Source organism: Opisthocomus hoazin, chromosome 15, assembly GCF_030867145.1.
Source record: "Opisthocomus hoazin isolate bOpiHoa1 chromosome 15, bOpiHoa1.hap1, whole genome shotgun sequence".
NCBI classification, from domain to species: Eukaryota; Metazoa; Chordata; class Aves; order Opisthocomiformes; family Opisthocomidae; genus Opisthocomus; species Opisthocomus hoazin.
The window spans coordinates 22,973,272-22,990,676 of NC_134428.1; the positions used below are offsets into that span (position 1 = coordinate 22,973,272).

The 17,405-nt window shown below is 59.6% G+C and overlaps 1 protein-coding gene across 9 annotated transcripts in view; it reads left to right on the top strand.

The window, feature by feature from the left end:
- MPRIP (myosin phosphatase Rho interacting protein) overlaps positions 1-17,405 on the top strand; it is an 82,950-nt gene that overhangs the window by 33,089 nt on the left and 32,456 nt on the right. For 4 of the 9 annotated variants that reach the window (XM_075436670.1, XM_075436675.1, XM_075436674.1 and 1 more), the window contains exons 4-8: positions 2,762-2,913; positions 6,215-6,299; positions 11,401-11,611; positions 12,608-12,767; positions 12,855-13,124. In XM_075436670.1, the coding sequence (XP_075292785.1) occupies positions 2,762-2,913; positions 6,215-6,299; positions 11,401-11,611; positions 12,608-12,767; positions 12,855-13,124 (878 nt within the window). Of the gene's footprint in view, positions 1-2,761; positions 2,914-6,214; positions 6,300-11,400; positions 11,612-12,607; positions 13,125-17,405 lie in introns of all 9 variants that reach the window. The other 5 variants (XM_075436677.1, XM_075436678.1, XM_075436679.1 and 2 more) reach the window with 3 other exon arrangements.

Consider the following 17,405-nt stretch of genomic DNA (forward strand, 5'->3'; position numbering starts at 1 on the left):
CTGGACGCGGTGCTGTGCAGCCTGCTGTGGGTGACCCTGCTTGGGCAGGGGGTTGGGCTGGGTGACCCACAGAGGTCCCTTCTAACCCCTGCCATGCTGGGATTCTGGGATTCCCCGGGGATCCGCAGCCCTGAGGAACCCCACAGCTTAGGAGCGGGTGCTCAGAGGCGGGGAGGGGGTCTGTGTGTCCTTGTCTCCTGCTCCCACCCCACCACCCCATGAAGCCGCTGGGAGCCGGGGCAGAGCCAGCCGGAGCCCGAGCCCTTCCCGGGCAGCATCGCGGGATGGCAGAGCCACGAGGGCTGTCCCGGTTGTCCTGGTTCCTCGGGGAGAGCAGCCGCGCGCCATTGCCAGCTCCTCTGGCTGGGGATCCCCGGCTGGTTTCGGGGTGCAGTGCTGCCCGAGCCCCAGCCTTTTCCTCGATGGAGTTGGCACGTGCGTGCGCACCTTTCCGCCTGGCACCGTTCGCTTTTTGCTTTGCTTCAAAGTGCCTGCGCTGCCTCCGAGGGAGGAAATAACTGGTGTAAAAGAATTTACATCGCGAGCGAGCGAGGATGCTGATCTGTCGGCTTCCACCTGCCGAGAGGTGTGGGGGTGCAGGGGGGCTGCCGTGGCGTGGAGGGTTTGTCCCTGGTGCCCGTCCTGCCGCTGGCTGCGGGTGCAAGAGGGGCAGTCCCAGCTTTTCTCGCAGCCCCTCTCCTGGCGTGGCGGCTCGAAGGCGCGGTGGTGGACGGGGACCGACGCGTCGGGCTGCGCGAGATGCAGCGTTCACCGTCGCGAGGAGGGGTGTGCAGCAAAACCACTTCACAGGGCCAGCCCGGAGGTGTGGGGGCCCCAAACCGGCTCCTCCGCTCCGGGCACGCTTGGGTCGGGGCTGGGCGTGAGCAGTGGGGAAGCCGCCCTGAATGCTGCCGTGGGGTGAAGGAGGGAGGCGAGCAGGCGGGTTTCGCGGGGAGCCGTCTCCCCTCCTGTGCCAGCTCCCTGCCAAATCCCTGCGGGGCCTCCCGGGGAGTCAAGCGGTGTCTGTGGCAAGAGGGTCTGAGTGGCCCAGGGTCCCCATGAGGGACAGGGGAGCTGCCCTCATCCCGTTTCCTTCCCCATCTTGGTTGTGTTCCCCGGTGCAAACATGCTCTGGGTGGGGAGGGGGGTCGGGCACAGACCTTGCAGTCCTTGGCTGTGCTGAAGGCCAGCGAGACAAAAACGTTTCAAGACTCCACTTGGAGCAGGAGAAAGTTTTTCCGTTGGGTTTTTATAACTCCCGGAAAGCGGGGTTTTATTTTTGTTGTCTAAGACAAAAAAATCCTCTTAGGAGCCGACTACCCGCAGCGGTGCCGGGCGGGCGGCCGTGCATGCGCCGTGCTGGGGGTCTGGGCTCGGCTTTGCTTTCCCTCCCTCGCTGCGGCCCACGGGGTCCGTGGATGCTGATGCTGGCTTCCACAAAGGAAAAAAGGAGGTTTTGGTGTCCCTGATGTGCCACCGGTCACATTCGTGTGCCGGTGCTGGGCGCTGGTGCTGCAGCACCCATGACGGCTCCATGCCACCCGTGGGCTGTCGTAGGATGCTCCCGTCTGGGGACACGGCTGCGGGGAAAGCCCTTTTCCTGGGGAAGGGGCCTATTTCCCATGACCCACAGATGGGTGAACTGGGGGGCCCTGAGGGGCTGATCTGAATTTCTGGGGAGTGTAGGCTGAGGCCGTCGAGCTCTCCCCAGTCTCCCCTTCTTTGCATGGTGCAGGCTGCCTTTGAAGGGGTTTTGCTGGCAGGGGAACTGGTTTCCATGGTAAAAACCTTAACAGCATCTGCCAAAAATCCGTCTCCCTGTTGGCTCGTCCATCTGGAGGGCGCAGGGAGCCTTTGGCGGGGTGAGGACGTGGCTGCGGGCTGCTTTGGGTGTTCCTTCAGTACTGTTGGCAGCTCAGGGGGGTCAGTCTGCCTGGTCATTTATGCCCCAGGTGCAGGTTTGTGTCGGGATGTGGGGGGATCCCAGTGTCACCGAGCCTGGTGGGGCACAGGCAGGCTGGCCAGGGGATGGGGAGACATGGCATGGCTGCTCGGGGAGGGAGGGCTGCGGGTGCCGTGCATAGGGAGCGGGTGGCCACGCTGTAATCGGATGAGCCAGTGCTGCTCCAGATGGACCTGTCACCTCTTGTCAGTGCTGACACCCCTCCGGGTCCCTCCACGTCCCCTCGGGCCAGCAGGGCCACCGCCTGTCCCACTCGGCTGCGGCTGCTGGGAGCAAGGGAGCCGGGAGGTGACACTGTGTTTGCAAAGCCCGTCAGACAAACAGGGTCCCTTCCACGCTGCGTCCCTCCCTGCAAACTCCATGTTCTGTTAACTTTAACGGGAAAAACCTGGCAGGCGTGTCTGTCTGTCTGTCCGTAGTGCCTGAGCACCCAGGTGGCTTGCAGCCGCAAACCCGAAGCACCCAGCTGGGTGCCTTGCCTTGGTGTCCCTGTGCTGCAGCGTGACAGCCATCCTTCCCTGGGCGTTCGGCGCAGGAGAAGCATCTTGCTGGCAGCGGTGGACTGGGCTGGACTGGACTGGGCTGGCAGGAGTCCTGCCTGCTGGTCTGCGTCCCCAGGTGTGCGGCGCAGGGCTTTGCTGTGTGCCGGCACGGCACGTGGGTGGGTCTGGGTGCTCGTGGGCAGAGCATCTTGGTGTGTAGGATCCCGGTGTCCACTGGGAGAGGTTTTAGGGCTCAACTCTGCACTCGTCTGCTCTTCTCTCCTTAAACGTTACTCCTTTCTCCTTCCCCTCGCAGCCGACAACCCTCCCGCAGGGCACCATCAACATGAACCAGTGCATGGATGTGGTGGACGGGGAGAGCCGGACAGGGCAGAAATTCTCCTTGTGCATCCTGACGCCGGAGAAAGAGCACTTCATCCGGGCCGAGAACAAGGAGATCATCAGCGGGTGAGTGCAGGTCCGGGGCTGAGCCGCCGCAAGGCTCTTCCCTCGGCTGGGAGGAAGAGGAGGGCGGGTAGGACCTTGCTGAAGGCCGGGTACCCAGGCTGATCGCCGAGTGACGGTCACAGCCTGCTGCAGGGATGGTCCTGGGAGCCAGGGGTAGCTGCTGCCCCGCAGTCAGCTCTGGTCTCCTCCGCCTTTTTGGCAAGGACGAGGTTTCTTTCCCCTTCCCCGCTCCCCTGCTGTCGCCTGGTGCTCTGCAGCAGAGCGGGGGCCTGAGCACCCCCCGAGCCACCAGATTTGTGGTGCGAGCGTGAGCTGTGTGGCAGCCGATGGTTGAAGTCCTTCCTCCACGCCCAGCACGCGTGCTCGGCCGTGCCGGGCTGGAGCCTGAGGCCTCCCAACATGCCGGACACCTTTCAGAGCCGGTGCTCAAGGAACCTCAGCCTCTGCTGGGAGCCTTGGCCAGGCACCAGAGCCGAGATGGTCCCGAGTCTCGCCCTACATAAGAAGGCCACCATTTTCAGGTCAATTTTGTTGTGTGCCGTTGGGCGATATCCCGCTCCCTGCTGCAGAACGGCACTGCCAGCGGTGTTTATCGCCGGGAGCGAGCTGAGCTACACCGGAGCGTTTGTGGGTGCTCCGAGGGTGCGTCTGATGCTGAGATGGACTGGCCGTGGCAGCTTGAGCCCCAGCAGAAAGCAGCTGTTTGCTGGGCAGGGGAAGAAGCTTGGTGAGCACCAGGATGGGGTTGGAGCTGATGGGTGCTGGGGTGACGCCACGGTGCTTTTAGCACAGCACCCGGTCAGGCACTCAGCCAGTTGGCACGGGTCCTGTCCCCACGCCAGCCACAGGTCCTGTAATCCCGGGATCTGATCCTCATCCATCCCTGGGCAGATGTGGCCTCCTGGGGCTGCCCGCTCTGCATTTACCCTGTCCCCGTCCGGACTGGCCTCGGCAGCGCCCACCTCGCCCCGCTCGCTCCCCGCGGGGATGCCGCCCACCCCCCTGCGCCCAGCGGTGCGTCTGACCTCCGAGGAGAATTAAAAAACCATCGCTCGTATGAGCGCCTGCCGCTGGGGTGCAGTTGCTCAGCAACACTGAAGAGTAGGCCACTAAAATGAGGAAATCGCGGTAGATTTCCCGACTCCGGGTGATGGATGGTGACCCAGAAGCATCCTCGTCCGTCGCTCGTGTGCCGGCTCGGGGTGAAGCCGCCAGCACGCAGCGACGGACTGCGACGGAGCTGCTGCTCACTTGCGAGCGTTTCCCAGACGGGGTGTCTGGAGCTCGGTGCCTCCCTCCCGACGTTTGTTGACATTCGAAGCTGGAGCAGAAAGTTGACGGGATGAAACGCTCGCTTTTTCCCACTCTTCCCGAGGCACGGCGTCTCCTGCTTGCCCACGCCCCGGCAGCGGCTATCAGTGCTGTCTGTTGAGAGGACTTCTATTTCCAAGCATTTTCTTTGTGACTTCCCCCATTTGGTAAATACTGGTTGAAATAGGCGTTTTTCTACCATGAGGTTGGGATTTTGATCAGATATATGTTTTTGCACGTTGAAACTTCCCTGCCCTACTGAGACGTGTGAGCATGGGTGATTCCCGCTCCGTGCACCGCCTCGGGCCGGCAGACCCATCCTCCGATGGCACGGCCACCGCCCCGGCCCCGTTTGCAGCCGTGGGGTTGCGGCCGCTGCGGAGCCGGGCTGCAGAGACACAGAGGGAACGTGGCACGGGGGAGCCAGCTCCTCTCCTCCAGCCAGAGCCATGGCTACGCCCCAAAACGTGCCAAAACCCTGCTCTGTTCTCCCTCTCCCCACGCTCCAGCTCGCAGCTCGGTCCTGCCCGCCGCATGGGAGGGAAAGGCATTGCAGAGCAAGGTGGGGCTGATTTATTGCTCCTTGGCCTGGTGCTGGATTTCGAAGCGGCGTGTTTGCTCCTCGCTGCAAGCGTTCATCATCCCGAAGCGGTCCCGCTCTGGGTCCGAGCCAGGCGGGTTTCATTTGCAGTTCCAGCACGGCAGGAAGATTTCCCCAACCGGGGGAGAATTTGTTTTACGTTCGTTGCGTGCTTCTGGCATTTATTGCTTAACCAGAACGCACTTGATGTGGTCATCTCAAAAACGCTTTACAGCAGCAGCGTGCAAAGTGGGGGGAGCGGGAGAGGGAAGCGGGGACGTCCGAAGCAGGGATGTTTCCCAGTGCTCCGCCGATCCCCGTGGAGCTCGCAGAGATGCAGGGGCAGGTTGTCAGGCCGCGGCGGGAGGTCACGGGAGGGTCCCACAAACAAGCGGCTTCTCAATGCCAAGTTCACGCTGCTCTGGCTTGGACAAAAGCGCTTTGTGTGCGGTGTGCGGGCGTTGGCATCGCTGAAGGGGGAAGGTCCTGCCGGAGGCTCTGTCCCTCTCGGAAGTCTTTCAGGCTCCTCAAATCCCTGTCCCATGTCAGCCTTGGCACTGACCTCGCTCTTGCTGTGAGCGAGGTTTGAACCAAAGCAGCCCGGGGTCATCCCTTCTCCCCTCCTTTCTTGCCTCATTTTTCTCCCAGGAGCTGGTTGGGATAATTTTTGGATACTCTTTACCTGGTTGACCCTGACCGGGTTGGAGAGGCTGAGCTCCTCCCTGTGCCCGGCTCCAGCTCGGGGCTGTGCTTGCGGCCGAGTTGCAAACCCCGGCAGGCTGGGGGTTGGGGCGAAGGGTGGATGCTCCATCTTGGGAGCGAGCAAGTGGTTCGCTTGCGGGCAGCCTGCCCTGGAGGCGGGATGGGGCTGCGTCTCCCATGGAGGAGATGGGATCCCGGAGGCGGGATGGGGCTGTGTCTCCCACGGGGGAGATGGGATCCCGGAGGTGGGATGGGGCTGCGTCTCCCATGGAGGAGATGGGGATCCTGGAGGTGGGATGGGGCTGTGTCTCCCATGGGGGAGATGGGATCCCGGAGGTGGGATGGGGCTGTGTCTCCCATGGGGGAGATGGGATCCCGGAGGTGGGATGGGGCTGTGTCTCCCATGGAGGAGATGGGGATCCCGGAGGCGGGATGGGGCTGCGTCTCCCACGGGGCAGATGGGATCCCGGAGGCGGGATGGGGCTGTGTCTCCCACGGGGGAGATGGGATCCCGGAGGTGGGATGGGGCTGCGTCTCCCACGGGGGAGATAGGATCCTGGAGGTGGGATGGGCTGGTGGGGGGGAGCACCTTTGGGGTCCGCAGCCTGCAGGAAGCCGCGTTACAGCCCACAGTGGAGTGCGACACTCCCATCCCTGCGTGCTACCCTTTGGCACAGACCTCACCTTTTGCTCTTTCTCTGCCCGCAGGTGGCTGGAGATGCTGATAGTCTATCCGAGGACAAACAAGCAGAATCAGAAGAAGAAGAGGAAGGTAGAGCCCCCAACTCCCCAGGTAACCCCGGGGGGACACACACTGTCGCCTGGTCCCTTGCCTCCCTCTCAGGGCCGCAACATTGCTCTGCCTCTGGGGAAGATCCCCCCAAACCAGCCGGACCAGCACTCTGCCAGCCCCCTGATGCTGCCTGCGCAGAGGGTGAGAGCCGGGGCAAGCCAGGGCAGCAGGACGGCGTGAAGTAATTCCTGGTCATCACTTCCCGGGGTCACACGCTACTGCTACTGCTTTTCTGGCTGCTTTGGGGCCACATTTCACCCCCTCCCCGGGCAATGTCTTTTGGCACCAGCCCTGCACACGCTGTCCCGGCAGCGGCCGCAAACCCGCGTGGTCCCCGTGGGCGACTGGGGAGAGATGCTGGCCTTTCATGGGCCATTTCGGCCAAAACAGGATGAAATTCCATCTGGCTCCGGTTACCCCCTTTGAGATGACCCGAGAGATAATGGGAATGAAAGGAAAATACTAAAGGCCAGGGCCAGGCTGGGAGCTCCGGGGGCCGGAGCCGGGCTCTCCAGGGACCCGGCGGTGGCTTCGTGCTCACTTTGACTATAAATGGTAAAAAGCGGGGCTGGCCGTGACTCATTCGTTCCTGCTGGGCTCCCACGTGGCCCGAGTGGGGGAGAATCCCACAGATGGGGAACGTGACCCCGAGGCCACCCTCGTCCCTTGCCGGGGCTGAGAACAGCCGTGTCCCTGAGGCTGCCTGACCTCTGGGTGCGTGTCCCACCGCTGCGGGGGACCGGCTGGGAGGGCTTCTCTGGCTGAGCCGGGATGCGGCGCTGGGGGCTGGAAACAGCATCGGGGCTCCCCCGAGCCCCGGTTTTCAGGTCCCCTTTGAAGAAGTCACCGGCATAGTCCTGGTGCAAACCAGGCTGTGGGTGGGTTTTGAACGGTGTTTGTTTGAATCAGGTTTCCACCGCCGGATAAAGAGGTTCTGGGTGATGGGAAAAAAAATTGCGGCGTTAGATGAGCCTTTGTTGCACATCAGGCTGGAAGTCTGAGCCACCCCCTGCCAAGGGCTGGGGTCGCCACAGCCCCTCCAGTGCTGGCTGGGGTGATGCTCTGGGGAAGATGCCTTCACCTTCTGTGGCCGAGAGCTGATGTGTGATGAGTTGCCCGTCCTCGAGCCCCAGGGAGGGGGCTGCTACGTTTGGGACACCCCAGCGAGCTGGTGCAGCAGAGCGGGGACAATCACTCCATCCCCAGCACAACGCTAAGCCCAGGCTGGGTTCAGGAGAGGGACGAGGCGGAGAGCCAGCAAAACATCATTCTGGGTTACATTTCATCACCATGGCAACTTCTTGGAAACCGTACAGGATCCGAGCTCCTGAGCACCAAATAAGGGAAGCGGCTGCGGGAAGGATGCTGGCTCTCCGGGGGCGGGTGGGCTCCCCAGATGCTTGGGGATGGCGTGAGCGTGGAACCTGGTGGCACTTTTCCTCACCATGGTTTGGGGTGGACCACCCTGCTCCCTCCTGCGCGAGGGAGGGAGCAGGGTGATCCACCCCAAGCCCCATCCCCCTTGCAGTCCTCCTTCCACCATCTCCATCCCATCACTCCCAACCCCGTAGCGCTGGAAAAAGACTTAAATTCACTTTTGCGAAACCGACCTCCGCGTGGGACTCGCCACCAGACGGATGCTGCGATGTCGGGCGCTTGCGAGCGATCTGCAAAGGCAGAAGGAAAACCCAAGGAGCGTTTTCCCGGCATCTTCCGAGTCGTGGTGATGTGGGTGGCTGGTTCGGGGAAGGAGAGAGGATGCAGAGGAGAAAATCAGCACCAAATCCCCCTCTGTGAAATGGCTCCTCCTGAAGTTGGCGGCTGTTCAGCTCGCTCTCCGTGTGCCGGCAGAGAAAGCCTAATTTCTTTCTAAAGACGGCCGCCCGCTAATCTGTCAGCAGATCATGTCTGAGAGCCACTCAGGGAGGGACGGACACCTTTGTGATTTAAAAAAAAAAAAAGAAAGAAAAGCAATGGATATTTCTGCTTTTTCTCACTCCCCACGTAGTTTTTCCTTGTCTGTGCTACAGCAGAGCTTGGCTGCAGCCAGGCGCTCCTGGGGCCTCAGGGCCATTTTCAGCTCCCCTCCTCATTCTGCGTCTTCCCCCTGCAGAATCACTGGGGTGGGAGCGATGCAGGTGAATCTGGGAACGTCGCTCCAGCTGCAGATTTTTGAGCAGGAGTTGTTGGGTGTATCTTTAGAGGTGTTTTCACCTTTGCTTTGCAAGCAGGTTGTGGTCTTAGGCAGGTTTGCCTTGCGGCTTCTGCCATGCTCCGGCAGAGCGGTGCAGGCGGCGGGAGAGACTGGGCTGGCTGCCTGTGCTTGCCCGCTGTCCCTGGGAAATCGAGGCAGGATTTGGGGCTGAAATCTGGGTTTTGAGGCGCAGCCCTCTGTTGCAGGACGGGTTTGCACAGGCGTGCGGCAGGCTCGGGTAGGCAGAGCGTGCCCAGACACACTCAGTGAGGCCGATTTGGGTGCACGGTCCTTTTTGGAGCCGTTCGTACTGCTGAGCAGCAAAGAGTTAATTTCTCTGCTTGCTTGTAGACCACTTTTTTGCCCTCATATCTCTGTCTAATTTAATACATATCTACAAATAATTATATGGAGGTGTGCGTAAGGGATATATAAACGCTGACGATGAGCTTTGGGCTTTCGGATCAATGAAAAAGAGGATGGTTGAGGTTGGAAGGGCCCTTGGAGATCGACTGCTGCGACCCGCTGCTCGGGCAGCATCCCCTCGAGCAGGACGCCCCTGAACTCCGGATCATTTACCTCCAACGCCGCATTCCTTTAGGGTGAAATTTCCAAGGGTGTTTGTTTTAAAAATTGAGGTCATTTTCTGCTTGTTGTGGCTGTGCACGGAGCCAGGACCCGCTCCCTGGGAGATGCTCCGGCAGCTCCGGTGCTGCGAATGCCAATTTGGAGGTGCAGGGCTAAAACCCAGCCATGGCTCTGCTGCGGTGGGAGGGCAGATGGAGGGGATGCCCCTTGCAGCCCGTGTCCCCAGCCTGCGGCCGCTGGCTCGGGTGCTCCTGGCTTTCCCCTGCTCCATGGAAAGGAAACAAGCAGCCAGGAAACTTCCCACTATCTGGAGACTTTGGAGGAGGGTTAATTGTCATTGATTTATTGGTGGCTTTAAGAAAAATAATCTGTTAATGCAGAAGCTTAATACGACAACAGCAAAACATCTGGTAGCGAACAAAGCCAAACCCTAAATGAGTTGTGAAAGCTGCTGCCTCTCTGGGGCGTGCGCTGGACCTGGGCTGCCCGGGCTGCGGCCGCTGCCATGGCATCATCATCTGATGGACTCCAGAGCCCCGCGGTAGCTAGAGAAGCGTTTAAGATGATGAGTATTGTTATAAAATAGCATAAAGCTCAATGCAGTGTTGTGTTTCCTTTTTAAAAGAAGCAACCTGTAACCAAAGCACGCGGGAGGAGTACAGCGGTGGTTGGGTTTTATTCTTTTTATCAGTGGCCCGTAGCAAGCCAGCTGTGACCAGCAAACAACGCAGCTGCTGGTGGCAGGGAATTCATTTTCTCCTCCATCCCATGTCCTGTAGCTTGATTTCCTCGTTGTTCGGGGTTTTTTTTTGACGTTAGTTATAGTACTGAGAAAATTCAGACCTGGCAAACGAGACCTGGGAGAGAAGCCCGGTGTTGGTCTGTGTTGGTGAGAGGCGGTGGCTGCCCACGAGCCAGCCCGCAGAGGGACAGGGGGTGTGCAGAAGTATTGGGGACCTGGAGAAGGACCAGGGACATGGAGAAGGTCCAGGGCTGTGGACAAGGACTGGGGACATGGAGGTGGACTGGGGACGTGGAGGAGGACCAGGGGCATGGAGAGGGAAATGGAGGATGCTGTGTTTATTTGCATCAATTACAGAGGATGCACTGGCACCCCATGCTGGGTTTTGGCAGAGGTGAGGGGAGCATTTCCCGGTTCCCCGTGAGTCAGGACCCGACAGACCCGTTTCTTTGCAGGCTCTGCAGTGTGTTGCACAGAAATTGGGGTGCACAGCCCCACACATGTTCTGGGCAGCTTTTGGGAAGAGCTGCTGTGCCGGAGTGGAGCCGCGTGGGGCCCTGCGTGCCAGGGAAGAGCCGAGGCTTTGCTCCACTTGGGGCCAGGCTGCGTGGGCACGAGATGAGCTTGTCCCAAGCAGTTACGTGTCGGTGGCCACAGCCTCCTGTGCACCGCACCAGGAGGGGCAGTTCCTATCCGAAAACAAAGCCTGTGAGCCCCTCTGCTGCCACAGCGCTGGGCGAAGGTCTCCTTCGTTTGTTGGCTTGCCCAGAGGAGACCACAACAATGATCCGAGGGCTGGAGCACCTCTGCTGCGAGGAAAGGCTGAGGAGTTGGGGCTGCTCAGCCTGGAGAAGAGAAGGCTCCGGGGAGACCTTATCATGGCCTTTAAATACTTAGAGGGAGCTCATGAGAAAGATGGGGACAAACTGCTTAGCAGGGCCTGTTGCGATCGGACAAGGTGGGATGGTTTTAAACTGAAAGAGGGGAGATTCAGACTGGATGTAAGGAAGACATTTTTTACCACGAGGGTGGTGAAACGCTGGAAGAGGTTGCCCAGAGAGGTGGGAGATGCCCCATCCCTAGAGACGTTCCAGGTCAGGTTGGATGGGGTTCTGAGCAACCTGATCTGGTTGAAGATGTCCCTGCTCACTGGAGAGGGCTGGGACTAGATGGCCTTGAAAGGTCCCTTTGGACACAAACCGTTCTATGATTCTGTGATCTTTTCCCAGCTGGATGCGTGGGGAGGTGTGGCTGGTGTCAGGAGCCCTCCTCGGGGCCGGACAGTGAGGGACATTTCCTCTCTTGCTGTGAGAGCAGCGATGGTCCCTTTGGCCTAGGAAGTCCTCACCCGTCACCCCACCACGCTGCCCTGGGGCAGGGTTTCCACCTGCGAGCTTGTCCCCGTGGGAAAGTGGCGGTGGCACGTGGCTGGGCAGCCCTGTCCCCATCATGGCATGCGTCGTGGGCAGCACCCAGGCCCCGTGGGACCTACGCCTCCAGGGACAGCCCCGTGGGGACCCTGGGTGCGGAGCTGTGGCAAACCCCTCTAACCCTGCTGTCTCCCTCATTCTCTTTAGGAGCCTGGTCCTGCTAAGATGGCCGTGACCAGCAGCAACATCCCCAGTGCGGAGAAGGTCCCTGCCACCAAGTCCACGCTTTGGCAGGAAGAGATGAGGGGCAAAGACCAAGCGGACGGGAGCAGCGGCATCAGCCCAGCGCAGAGCCCGGTGCAAGGCCAGGCCGGGGCTGCCAGCTCCCTGAAGGATTCCGTGCTGGACAGCAAGGAAGGTGAGGGATGGGGATGCCATCACTGGTGTGACGCTGTGGTGACCCAGTCAGGGCAGAAAACCGCCGTACAGGGAGCAGTTTTCCATGGGTTCAGTTCCTGGAGCATCCCAGCATGGAGGGGGAGGCAGCCTCCGTCCCTGTTGTGTTGTGTGGGGACCCAGGCGAGGCGTTACGGGCTGGAGTTCAGGAAGGAAAAAATTTGCGTCACGTGCTGGAAGACCACACGGCATGGGGCCCGATCCTGCCCCGGCAGGGAGTCAGGGCTGCCTGGCCTCGTAGGTGATGTTGCCCTGGTACTGCAGAGGAAAACAAGGGGGAAAATGCCTTTTCCAGCCCCTCCGCGTCCGCAGCACCCGCAGCGTGTGGGGCCATGCTGTGCCCAGCCCTGAGCGCCGCTTCCTCCTCTGGCCCCTGCGCCAGGGCCCTGTTTACGTTTGGTCTCCCCGATGAGTCCCTGGAAGGCGCCGGGGCCGCGGCATTGTTCTCCCTGGAACAATAAGGGCTGGGGACTCTTCCTGCCGGGGCCGCGGACAGGTCCCGCGCGCTGCGGCCCTTTCCGTTATCTGCCCGCTCGGATGGGGAACGCTTTCCGTCTGCTCCCCGCTGCCGGGAGCGAGGTGGCCGTTGCCTTGCGCCTGCAGAGCTGTGGTCGGTGCTGGGTGGGGAAGGACGGGGATGGAAATGGGTGCAGAGTGGTGACCGCAGCCGTCCATTTCTTGGTTTGAAGGTTCAGGTCTTTCAGCCGTGCAAGCCTGTCCCAAGGGTTGGACCGGCATGCCCAGCTCCCTGCAGACCGTCCCACCATCTCCATGGGCGTGACGGGTGGCCAGGGGTGGAAAAGCCAAGGGTGCAAGAGGTGGCACAATGTGGGGCTGGGGCTCAGAAGTCTGTCTCTGCTCTCGTTTCCTGCCCCTCTCCTGGGTGGAATCAAGGTGGTTTCTGTTAAAAGCAGAACTCAGACTTGAAACCAAGCATGGTGACTTTTCCATCCCTTAGATGAGAGCTCCATGAACGGAGACCGGATAGACTGTGGGCGGAAGACGCGTGTCGAGAGCGGGTACTTCTCCTTGGAGAAGACCAAGCAAGACTCGAAGCTGGAAGAGCAGCAGCTGCCGCCCCCGCCGAGCCCACCCAGCCCCAGCACCCCGAACAACAGGTACAGTTATCCCAAATCGCCCTCGCAGGAGCATGCCCAGCCCTTTCCTTCCCCAGGTACCCGATCAGGCGACCGAATGATTCACAGCTTCTCTCTGAACTCCTTGGACTCGAAGAGCAGTTGCCCCATGCACAAGGACTCCAGCAGCAGAGATGTAGGAAGGGGAGCTGAAAAAGCGGGGCGTCCCCTTTCTTTTAAAGCCAGCCGGCAGTACACCACCCTGGCCGACGTTCCCAAGGCCGTTAGGATCAGTAATCGTGAGGCCTTCCAGGTGGAGAGGAAGCGGCTAGAGCGGAGAACCCGGGCCCGTAGCCCTGGGAGAGAAGAAGTGGCCCGGCTCTTTGGCAATGAGAGAAGGTAAGGGATGAGTGGCTCGTCTCCTCCTTGCATGCTTGCAACGGCAGCTGGACGGAGCAGGCAGCGTTCGCTGGGTGAAGCCCCTTTCTGTGACAGTGCTCTTGGGTTGAAGGACGCCCGTCCACACCGCCCAGGTGGTGGGATGTCCTTGGTGGTGCCAGCGGGCGGGTGTCACACTGCCTGGCTGCTCTGGGGACAGCCAGCTGAGCTGGGTGATGTCCGGTGGCCACATTTGCAAGCGAGCCCACCCTCGCCATCCCCTCCCCTGCGTGGCACACGCTGGCAGCTGGCACCATTAATTAGGTTAGCTCGCTGAACGGCGTTGGAGCCGGGTGCGTTACGCAACTGCCTAATGAGCTGAGAGAGGTTTCAAAATGTCACGGCATTAATCTGGGAGAGGAGAGGCGGGTGCAGTGCTGAGGCAGGGCGCAGCCGGCTGCACAGCAGCTTCGTGCGGAGGAGGACGGGGAGGGCGTCCGCACGCCGGCGTGCTCGGTGCTCCGCGGGCGAGGCGAAGGACGGGCTCGGCTTGCCCTGGGAGAGACTCGTTTCTGCTACAAGGGAAGCCGAGCAAACTGGGAGACAGGCCCCTGGCGAGCGGGCCGCCTGCCAGTCTGATTTTCTTGCCCTGGGTTTCCTCCGGGCATGTTCTCTCTCGCACGGTTTCAGCAGGCGCTTCTCCTCTGTTGCTTCCCAGCCCCTAAAGGACTGTTTTCCAGCCTGGCTTCCTCGCGCCGGGAGCTGGGAGCGGGTCTGGGGAGGGTGGCGCAGCCTCGTGCCAGTGCCGTGGGTTGGCAGGAGGATGCCAAACCCAGCCCGGCCTCGGCAGCATGCGCAGCGAGTGCCGGGCTGGGGATGAAGGAGAAGAGCATGGCTTTGGCTTTCTCTGCCTGGGGAGTTGGGGGAGAGGAGGAGGATGCACACAGGTCCCCTGGCCACCCTGGCTGGGGAGGAGGCTGAGGAAAGGCTGGTGACCAAAGGTTTGCAGGCTGAACCGGTGCAGCAGGCGAGATCGTGTCCGCGCTGGGTTTGCTTGCGCAGGACACCCCAGCCAATGCCTGGAACCAGTGTGTGGGGACAGCGCGTGCCTCCGGTGCCCGCAGTCCCTTGCTCCGGCCCCGGGGGTATCGGGCAGCGCTGGGATCCGGCACCGAGCTGGGATGTGCCAGCCGAGGAGAGGGAGGAGCGGATTTACAGGCAGATGACAAGGCCTGGGAGAGGATGCTGCTGCCAGACACTCTCCTTTTTTAATGTCAGCCTCACTCGTTGCCTGCTGATGGGTGCCTTTTCCCAGGGAAAGTCTGTTTTTCCCAGCCCAGCTGGGCTCCTGGGGCTGTTAATAGGGTTTTATTCCTTTATCAGTATTGGCAAAAATTCCCCTATGTCAGTCCAAGGCCTTTTATCAGAGCAGGACGGGTGCAGGGAGAGGAGCGGGCTCTGCACCAGGTGCAGAGTTCTTGCTGCCCGCAGGGCTGAGCCCGGTCCAGTGTTTGGGGAGGAGGTGATGGCAGAGAGCAGAGCGAGGGGTCTCCACCAGCCAGAGGGTTCAGCCGGGCACCACAGCCGGAGGAGCCTGCCATGAGCAGGGATGGTGTTTAGGGACGGGCACGTTCGCTTTCTCCTCCAATAACCTGGGAATTGGCCCGTGCTGGTGGGGGGGATGGAGAGGCCGTGTGTGCCGGAGCTCGGGGGGACTCGGCAGGGCACGGAGGGGCAGTCCAGTGTCTCACCGGAGACCTGACATTCGCCAGCACCCTGCTCAGCTTGCCTTGGCTGCTTTTAAATTTGGATTCACTTAGTCCACGTATCGCTCTCATTTTTCTCCTCTGAGCTCAGGCTGTGCTGTTGGAGGTTGAGCAAATACAGTAACTCACTTCCATGCTGCAGGGTCAGCTTTTTCCCCCAGGTTTAACACCATTTCTGATAATCCTGCGCAGTAACCCACTAACACATCTGGGAACGCTTGCCTGACATCGCTTGCCGACATGCCAACCCCAGAGGTGCCAGCCGGGTGTCGTTCGGATCGGCCTTTCATCTCTCACTGCAGCCAGACAAATTTGCTCTGATTCTGTTGGTATTTTCGGCTGTTCCTCCCATTTTCCATTTACCCACTGTAACTCAGTGTGAGTGTCAAAGCTGTGGATGGCAAAGAATTATTTTAGGTACCCAGTGCTGCGTTCTGAGTGCTGCTCCTGTAGGCTTAGCTCCGGATAAAGCTGTTTTTCAGGCTTCTTGTCCTGTTTCTGTATAGTAAGAGATATTACGTGACTTATGTCCAGGACTGTGCTGGGGATTTTCTGTGTTGACCATTTATACCTGACGCTGCCTCCACGCCCTGTCCGCGCCCTGCGCAGCCGTCTGAGCTCGCGGCTGCTCAGAAACGTGAATCAGAAAACAGGGGATAATCTCCGTGATTTTGGCGTGCGTGGCGGAGCGGCGGAGTGTGAGTTCCCTCTGCTGGCACGCGGCAAGGACGGGGCTGCCCGCACCGCGCTGCCGGCACCGCGCAGGGGGTCCGACCGGGCCAGGGCAGAGGGTCTGTGTCCGGAGAGGTTGAGCCATGCCTCAGGTCTCCCACCTCAGACCCATGCCTAGGGCGAAAGAGCCAGGGCAGCTCTTTGGAAACCCCATAGATAACTCTCGAAGCCTGTTTTGCACGCAGAATCGCAGCGGAAGGGGCTGCAGGGACAACCTTGGATGCTGGTCCCCATATCCCAGCGGAGCTCTGCAGCTGCGGGGATAAGTCCTGGCGCATCTCCGGAACGTGCGAGCAGCGTTGGGAAGGAGACCACCATCGGGTGGGGAGTCCTTGGGGTGCTGAGACCCAGAGTCCCTTCCTCTGGGTCTGCGGCTGCCGGCTTCCCCACATCCTGCAGCTCCCCAGGGAGCACTGGGATGTCTGGTTGGCAAACTTGGCTTTTTTTTTTTGCATGCTTCCAGGGATGCAGCCTCTAAAATTGCGGCTTTCCCAGTTGACCCCACGTTCTGCTCACGCTGGCATCTGCTGAATCTGCTGTAGGAGCGTGGTCAGGGGGCTGAGGAGTATTTCTAGCCTCTATAAATAACAGGGCTGCCTGAAATTGCTTAAAAGGCTTCCCTTTCTCAAATTCCTTCTCTGGAGCTGCTTGACGTGTAAGGCTCTGCTCTGAATGCTGCTTCTACCCATAGAGAGGAGCGCCTGCTCTCCCAAGTATTGGGTTTTTTTCTTGTGTAACTATCCTGTTCATTTTTGTGGACCTTTTGGGGAAATTCCTCTTCCTTTTCCTGACACTCACTGTCCTTCTTGCTGCTAAATAATGAATGAATCCAATAAAAACAAGCCCTTTCTTCCAATCAAAGAAAGAAAATCACTTTAACGATAGCTCGTGCTGGTCTTTATAGCTTTCCTTCCCACCGCACACACCCCTCCACCTAACAGCCGAGATCTGCGGCTCGGGTTTAGTGGCCTGGAAAAGATTTAACAGCCAGCATGGCCGAGGAACTCCTTGGGACGAGCTTTGCAGCTGAGAAAGCACTAAATGGCACCGCGGCTTTTAAAACGCTTCTTCGTACCCGTCCGCAGCCTCGCGTTGTCAACACGGAGCTGCTGTTCAGAGGGAGCAGCTCTCTCCTCGGCGCGGTGGGGAGGAGAGGAGAGCTCTTCCCCTCCCCGTGCCCCCAGGATCTCTGGCAGTAACCACTCTGAAATGTTGAGCTAATGGGGAAAAAAGCCCGATTCTTTCCTGTAATCTGGATTATATTAACCCTTGGGGCTGTGATTTGGTTGCAGTGATTTATTTTTCTCCTCCCTTTTTCAATGACGAATTACTGGAATGATTTTGATTTTGTTTTGTATGTAGATGCAGATATATGATTTCCTCTTCTGTTCATTCATTTTCCAGCCTTGTTTTCTTCCAGGTCTTGTTGCTCTCCACCTTCTCCTGCTGTGTTGCTGTGTGACGTGTCCGCCTTTACTTCGCCTGCTTCGCTACCATCTCATCTCAATCTCAAGCCGTAGAACAACCTGGTGGTGCAGCCCCTTTCATGAGAAATCAACCTGCTTTTGATTTTGTTTTATGTTTTTTTGGTTGGGTTTTTTTTTTTTCTCCTGATTTGTTTTTCTTCAGGCCTTCACCTGACAGGGTATAGATAATGTTAATTCATGGACCTCTTACTCCCTCCTAAACTGACACTCAGAGAAGGCTGGGCCAGTGTAAAAAGGGTTAAAAAATTGTGACTCCAAAACAGTTCCCTGTCTGTCGGTGAGCTGAGAACGAGGATTTGCTCTCCAGAGGCTGGCTT